Below are 8045 nucleotides of genomic sequence, written 5' to 3' on the forward strand. Positions count from 1 at the left end.
GCTTCGTGCGGGAACGGCCGGGCTCTGATTCCTGCCTCGGGATTAGGGGCTGGCAGCGGCTGAGCCCGGAGCGGGACAGGGTCGGGGCTGTGTGTGCGGGGAGGGCGGGGGGGGTGGGCGCACACGCGGGTGCCGGCGAGGGCTGAGGGACCCTCGGGGGCAGCTCCCCCGGTCCTGCAGCTCTGGGGGCACCGGTGCTCCAGGGCGAGCCGGGAACCCTCCCAGCTCCCACCGGGCTCCACGGGGAGGGGGTGGGCTCCCTTCTGCCCCCCTGTACTCACGTCCCCCATCGGTGAGCCCCGTGCTTGGGCTGCACTTGGGGGTAACTTTGCCCCGTGTGCTGGAAGTTGGCACCGGGCAGGATGAGCCCCCCGGCCCGGGGGTGCCCCGTCCCTGTGCGTGCCCCTGTCCCGTGGGTGCCCCCATCCCGCGGGTGCCCCTGCACTCGTACAGAGGAGCAGAGCGGGGTGGGTGCCTGCCCCACTGCCCCTCCCCGGGGTGGCTGCAGTCCTGGAGGGGTCCCTCCATCCCGCACACCCGTGTGCGTGTGTGCGGGCTCGGCACCAGCCCGGCCCGGGCGGCACTAACGCGTCTGTCCTGCCCTCCCACCGCAGAGACTTGACTCGCTCCGACTCCGACTCCTCCATCCCGCACCTGAGCGACCACCAGCGTATTCCCAGCTCGGCTCCCAAGCTCCTGGCTGCCCGGCCCACGCTGCTGACCCGCTCCGTGGAGGAGGCTGTCCCCGGCCACCCGGGCCCCGCCGCGCCCACCCCCAACGGCGGCAGCCGGCACGCGGAGCCCCCCGGGCCGGGGCCTTTGCCGGAGCGGCTGCCCGAGAGCCCCATGGCGATGAAGAAGATGATGATGGTGAACCACGGCATGGAGAAGTCCTCCAGCCTGGGGGAGATCAGCCACCCGACGGCCGGCAAGCCCAGCCACTCGGATTCGTCGCGGTCGCACAGCCCCAGCTCCCCCGACCCCGACACCCCCTCCCCCATCTCTGACTGCCGGCCCCCCGGCGCCAAGAGCACCCGCATCCCGCAGCTGGCCGCCAAGAAGAGCCCGGGGGACGAGGACAGCAGCCTCACGGGCGACGAGGTTGACCCCGGCCAGAGCAAGAAAAAGTTCCCCCTAAAGATCTTCAAGAAGCCCAAGAAGTAGCGGGGGGGGAGCCCCCAGGAGCGCGTCCCGCCGGGCCCGGGGCCGGATCGCACCGGGAACGCAGCGCGGCCCCGGCACCCGCCGCCCTCCCTCCGCACCCGAGTCCGGCACGGGGGGAGCTATTTAAACTTATTTATTTCCCGATCTCCGAGAAGAAAAGCCGCGCCGCCGCCGGCTCCCCCGGGAGAACAGCCCCCCTCCCTGCCCGCCCTCCGACCGCTGCGCTCCCGGCTTTGCTGTGCATGGCTTCCAGTTACTCCTGCTCCGCTCAGCCACGCGGCCTTTGGGTTTGGTTTCAATGTGGTTTTGTTTTTTTATTTTATTTTTTATCGCCGTTACTCTTGATTTTTTTTTCCTGCCTCCTCCGACTTTTGCACAGGCCGGCCGGAGGGGGGGCGGCCGCTCCCGCGCTGCCCCTCGGGCTGACTCAGGTCGCGGCGGTTCTCCCTCCTTTCCCCGAGTCACTTTTCCACCGCGGCCCCCGTGGCTTCGCCGTCGGGAGGGGGGACCCCTCCTGAGCAGCTCCGCGTAAGCAGGAGCAGGGGAGGACTCTGCCCCTGCCGGTACTCGCGTGTCCCAGGTCCCCGCGTGTCCCTGGTCCCCACGTCCCGCCCGGGCCGGGGCGGCCCCGCTGGGTCTCGGGGAGGGGACACGGGGCTGTCCCCGCACTGCTCTGCCCGGCCGGGGGGGCTGGAGCCCGGGGGAAGGAGCCCACGCCCGGCCTTGGCCTCACTTCCCTGGGCACCCTCCCCAGTGCCCAGGACTCCTCCGGACCCTGCCGGGGTGGAACACGAAGGGCAGGGCGGCCCCGAGGGGCGTTGGAGCAGAGCCAGGTCCAGCCATCATGTCCGGGAGCAGGGCCCGTCTCCTGTCCCTGTGTGCCCTGTCCCGGCCTGGCAGGGCCGGGAGGAGGGAGCAGGACACAGCAGGGTTCTGCAGGGCAGGGGACAGAGGCTGGGCTGGCAGGCCCCCGACAACACCCTCTGCTCTCCTGGCTCCGTCCCTGGAGCAGCCCGGGGGCTCTGTGCCCTCCCCGAGGGATGCAGTGGGTGCAGGAGGCTCGTGTGGCAGCGTCCCCCGTGCCCAGGGGCCACCTCCTGGTGCCAGCACAGCTGGCCATGGGTCTCAGCCTGTCCCCAGGCACTCCCCGGGGCTCTGGGGCTCTCCCATCCTCCCCTGGCACCTCATGGGTCACATCCTGCTGCTCAGAGCCCTCGGCCCAGTGGGTGTCCCCCAGCACAGCCCCGGCCACTGAGGGGGTCACCATCTGGGACAGCAGCCTGACCCTCCCTCCACCCCTGGGCAGAATCTGTCCCTTGGGATGAGCCCTGCTCCATCCCTGGGCTGACCCTCCCTCCATCCCTGGGCAGAACCTGTCCCTTGGGATGAGCCCTGCTCCATCCCTGGGCTGACCCTCCCTCCATCCCTGGGCAGAACCTGTCCCTTGGGATGAGCCCTGCTCCATCCCAGGGCTGACCCTCGCTCTGTCCCTGGGGATGGGCACTTCTCCATCCCTTGGGATGAGCCCTGCTCCATCCCTGAGCCTCGCCTTGCTCCATCCTCAGGGATGAGCTCCATCCCCCAGCCCTGCACCCAGCTCCCTCCAGGCTCAGCACTGGAGCTGCCAGAGGAGCCCCCAGCCCCCCTCCCGTCCCCCTCGAGGTGGCTCCCTGGCACCACAGCACCCCCCAAAGCCTGGGGTCCCTGTTCCCACCCCCTCTATCCCCAGCCCCCTGGGCCACCATCCCACCCACTCCTGGAGGTGGGGAGGGGGCTTCTCCTGCCGAGGCAGAGGAGGATGCACGATGGGGGGAGGAAGAGTCGGGTGGGATGCTGGGAGCCCCCGGGGCCTTGCTTTATGCCAGAGTAATATATTCGTGTCCTGACAACACAGGAAGGGCTATAAAGGTGTTTTTTGTTCTGTAGGTGGGTTAGACAATTCCACTGTTGCTTTGAGACAAGTGAAAAATTCCTCTCAGTGACTAAGTGCCTGCAATTCCCTGGGGATGGGGGGACCTGCTCGGCCCTGTGGCCGGGGCTGCTGCCCGGGCACCCCAATTCCTGGGCACCCTGATTCCTGAGCACCCTGATTCCTGGGCACCCCGATTCCTGGGCACCTCAATTCCTGGGCACCCCAGTGTCATGGGCAGGGTGCCCTGGGAACGCCAGCGGGGTTGGGGTCCTGTGGGTGCCCCCCATGCAGGGGCTGCCCGGGCTGGAGCTGCTTGTGGTGGCGGAGACCTGTGGATGCTTCTGGAGAAGGGGTTGGGGATCCCCCCACTGTCGACACATCTGCCAACTCTTGATTTGATTTTTTTTTTTGTCATTTCATAAAACTTTTCAATCCAATAAAAGCATGTAGTCTATTTTACGAGCTGCCGTCTGCTGCCCCTTCTTCCAGCCCTTCCCAGGTTCCCAGTTTGGAGGAGCGGGCTGTTGGGGGCCTGCTGGTGGCCAGGGGTTTCCAGCCTGGCCACAGGGTCCAGCAGTGGGATGGCACACGGAACCACAGAAGGATGGAATTGTTCAGGTTGGAAAAGCCTCCGAGCCCATCGAGTCCATTCCCCAGCGCTGCCAAAGCACCACTAACTCATGTCCCCAAGTGCCACGTCCACAGGTGTTATAGGTCAGAAATCCAGGAGAATTTTTCTTCCCCCCCCCCCCCCACTGTAGGAAAGACGGAGTTTGAATGGAAAGGGGGAAGGGAGCCAATTAGCTTTGCAAAAGATCTGGCCGAATTCGCGGATGGCCCATCAGAGGCTGGGGGGAGAGGGGAGGAGTTTTGGGAGGGGGTGGCTGGCTCTGCTCGAGGGGAGAGATTCAGACTGCTGGGTTCTCTTTCGAGGACGGAGACAGGGTCTGTGTTCGGGGTATGTGGAGAGAAGGCCTGGAAACCTGTTGGTCTGGCTTCCCATCCTGGCCAGCCCTGACTGCTGGCCTCAACTTGCCTGCGAGCTGTCTTTTGTCTCCAGCCCGGACCTGCTGTGCTTTCATCGGGGAGTCTCCGTGCTCGCTGGGAGAAAAGGAGGAGCTTTTGGGGCGCCATCAACTGAGAACCACAGTGAGTCCTGTTGGGGGGGAACTGTTTTCCTTACCCCTTCCTTCCATTGAGGGAAGGGTCCCCCCATCTTCTTGTCAGCTCCTCCTGCGACCGGAGACCAACCCCCCAGAGCGCCCCAGCCCCCCGTCCTGCACGGTGACCGCCGGAGCCCAACAGCGACCCTGCAGGTTGTCATGGCTTGAGAGCCCCAAAATCCAATTCTCTAGTCCAAGCCCCCCTCTCACATCTCAACCCAGTGTGAGATGGGTTTTCCAGACACCACACAAAATGGGGAGAAGGGATATATATATATATTACAATGACTGTACAAATTAAATATTACAATACATTACACACACACAATCTCAACTATCTCTACCATGACAAATCAGTATTTACAATGGATCAAATCTCTTCTCCCTTCCAAATAAAAGTCCAGGAGGGAAGAAGGAAAAGATCCTTTCCACTCTCAGAGCAGCAGCCTGTCTCTAGGGCAGCAGGCTACCTCACTTCATGCAGCAGCTGTAGCTGGATCTCTGCAGTACACACGAGGGGGTCTCCAAGCCCTCTCGGCCCTTCGACTCCAAGCGAGGGTCTTCTCTTCTGTGGGCTGTGTTCACCCGGACAAAGGTCACTTCATGGTCATATCAAGGAAGTGCAGAAGCCTTCGTCCCGGTCCGTGTCTTCAGGGGATTCAACCCCCTCTGCAGAGCTCCGTGCTCTGACTCAGAACTGCCAGCTTGGCAGTAGCAGGGGGGTGGGCCAAGGTCAGCCCCTCCACATTCCTTCTCTGAGCTTTTCAGCTCCTTTCTGCGGTGCTGTAGCACTCCAAGGCTAAAAGTCCATCCTCCTCCTCTCTCTAGGAGGGGTCTCCAAGGAGTTTGGGGGGTTTTGGTTCAGTTCTTACCCCAACTCTGTCTCTGTAGAGCTTAGTTCTGCTCTCTCTGCTGCTGGCTGTCTTTCTCTTGGACAACTCTGTGTCTCTTTTGCTCGGCTGCATGCTCATTTGCTGCTTCTTCAGTTCTTATCTCTCTGGTTCTCTACCACTTTCTCCGGCCAGTGCTGTTTTTGCCGCCGCTTCTGCTGCTCATGGTGGAGAAAACTTCTTCAGTTCTCATCTACAGAACCTGGCCCAGTTTAACACTGTTCCAAGTCCCTGTAGCCCCCCAGCTGGGGGCCTCTCCACTCGTAGCTTCACAACATGGCCACTTCTTCAACAGCAACTACAACTACTTTCTTTTCTGGTCTGCTTGTGATATGTTTATATTTTGCAAAAGCGCTCATTGGTTCAAACCTCAAGGGTCACCACCCCCTGAGGGTTTACCATTTTATAACTTCAGGGGGAAAACTGTTTTCCCCCACCACAAGGTCACAACAGGGTACTGCAGGTTCTGCACCTTCAGTGATCCAACAGCGTCTCTGCCAACCACGATTTTATATATATATATATATGTATATATGGCCAGGCTTTGCGAACGAAGATTTGGGAAGGGCTCTACCCATGTTTGTCACAAGCACATTGGTGGCTAAAAAAGCCAATATGAGACAGGCATGATGGGTTGCAAAAGGCACAGCAGAAAGACTCCTTAGGTGGTAAATTCTGCAAGGCACGATTCGTTCTGCGTTGTCTTTTCTCCTCAATGCTGATCCTGCTGCGTTCCCAAAGGCATCAGCAGCGTTATAGATGGTGTGTCTCCAGGTCTCCTGATTGGAGGCCAGAGTAGACCAGTTATAGTGATCAATATGGCCAAGGCTGAGATGTTGTTTCAGGGAGTCCTTGTATCTTCTCTTCAGGGCTCCTCTCTTGCAGTAGCCAGTGGCAAGTTCACCATAAAGCAGGATCTTAGGGAGACAGTGGCTGATCCTTCATCCTGGAGACGTGCCCTGCCCAGCACAGCTGTGTTCTCAGCAACATGGCCTCAATGCTTGTGACTGCTGCCTGTTCTAGAACAGATGTATTGGTCACATAATCTGCCCAGTGGATGTTCAGGATTGTACGGAGGCAGCGCTGATGGAAGCGTTCTGGGAGTCGCAGGTGGTGGCGGTAGATGACTCGTGATTCAGATCCATATAAGAGAGTAGACAGCACTAGGGCTCTGTAAACACTGATCTTGGTGCTTTTCTTCAGGTGTTTATTTCACCAAACTCCTTTATGAAGCTTTCCAAAGGCACTGTATCCCTTTGCTAACCTGTTGTCCATCTCCCCATCAATCTCACCATCCCAGGACATGAGGCTGCCCAGGTGATTAAACTGCTGGACTGAACTGAGCTCTGATTGGCCAGTGGTGATGTGGGGATGATGGGAGACTTCCCCACAGGAAGTTGATGGAGAACTTCCGTTTTCTTCAAGCTGACTTCCGCCAGAGCCCAGCAGCGCCCCTGCAGGCCACGGCTGGGACTGCACTAAAGGACAGAGAAGTATTCATCCAGACTTGGTTTTTCCTAGGATTACTGTCTAGTTTTTTTGTGCTCTGTTACTGTTTTTGCCAACATACATGTATCTTTTAATAAAGGGTTGTTATTTCTTCTGTGGGTTTTTTTTTCCCCACACTTCCTCGATTAAAGCCCCCTTAATTTTGAATTTACAGTTGCTGGAGAGAGGAGTTTGGTCTATCTCATAACTCATCCTCTTTAGCAAACATTCCAGTCTCCTCAGACTGAGACAACAGGGCTGTTAAATCTCTCCAGATCCCCGGCCCTGGACCAAGGGATCTGCTGTGGTGGGATCCCCATGAGCTCCCCCAGAATCCCAGTCTGCACAACGTCCTGGAAACGGCTCATTCCACTGCCTGTTCAGCCAGAGGCATCCTCAGAATTCCAGGTTATCTTCGATGGCCTCACCCCCCCAAACACCCGTCCCTCTCACCCTGTTTTCCCGGGCAGTGTCTGTGCTCTCCTGGCTCCTTTCCTGGGAACAGCAGGAGCAGTGGTGTGGGTGTCCTGGGAGCCAGACTGGCACCGCCCTCGCACAGGCTCAGCTCAGCACTTGGAGCAGCTCCGAGAGCTCAGAGCCCTGATTTCTCCATGGAGGAGCCAGGAGTGCTCCCACTGTTCCCCCGTTCCAGGCACTGACTCATCTTCTGCTCCCGTGAGCGTGTCCTCCTCCTTTCCTCTGCATCTTCCAGGGGAGGCTGCAGCAGATCCCTGATCCTCCTCTGCTGCTTTTTAGGAGGAATTTCTCCCTGGAAAGGGTGTTCAGGCCTTGGCAGGGGCTGCCCAGGGAGGTTTGGAGTGCCCAGCCCTGGAGGTGTCCCAGGAAGGCCTGGCCGTGGCACTCAGTGCTCTGGGCTGGGGGACAAGGTGGGGATGGGGCACAGGGGGCATCCATGGGCTGGGAGGGCTTTTCCAACCCCAGTGATCCTGGGATTGTGTCAGGGAGCTGGAGAGAGGGATAATGTCTCAGTTTCCCCCGTGGGAACCAGCACAGGCCCCTGTTGCTCAGAGCTGGGTGGAGGTGAAGGCTGCAGGGCCTCAGGAAGTTTGTGAAATCGCCTCATTTCCTCCCCAGACTCACCTCCCGAGGGCTGGGTTGGTCGTGGTCGGTCCCATCTCACCACAGAGGGCTGGAGCTGCTGTTCCTCTGCAGCAGCTGAACCCACAAATGAAACAACTGCTCCACCTGCTCCCGGGTGTCAGAAAACAGCCACTGCAACACAGAGCACAACTCGAGGGCAAAGGCTCTGAGCACAGCCCAGGCTTCAACCAGACCAAAATGCCATTTTAGATTATTTTTCCTTCTGTGGGCCTTTTCCCAATAAAACAGAGAAACACCCCCAAAATTAATCCCATTTCCTGATCAGTACCAAACGTCCCCTGTGTCCCATCTTTGAGGGGAGAGCTC

The 8045-nt window shown here is 59.8% G+C and overlaps 1 protein-coding gene across 7 annotated transcripts in view; it reads left to right on the top strand.

The window, feature by feature from the left end:
* Nucleotides 1-2008, top strand: part of STIM1 (stromal interaction molecule 1) — a 68376-nt gene extending 66368 nt beyond the window's left edge. For all 7 annotated transcript variants that reach the window (XM_032680101.1, XM_032680098.1, XM_032680097.1 and 4 more), the window contains one exon: nucleotides 615-2008. In XM_032680101.1, coding sequence (XP_032535992.1) covers nucleotides 615-1164 — 550 coding nt within the window. In that variant the 3' untranslated portion in view covers nucleotides 1165-2008. The remainder of the gene's footprint in view (nucleotides 1-614) is intronic.
* The last annotated feature ends 6037 nt before the right edge of the window (nucleotides 2009-8045 follow it).

This window comes from Chiroxiphia lanceolata, chromosome 2 (assembly GCF_009829145.1).
Source record: "Chiroxiphia lanceolata isolate bChiLan1 chromosome 2, bChiLan1.pri, whole genome shotgun sequence".
Taxonomy (NCBI): Eukaryota; Metazoa; Chordata; class Aves; order Passeriformes; family Pipridae; genus Chiroxiphia; species Chiroxiphia lanceolata.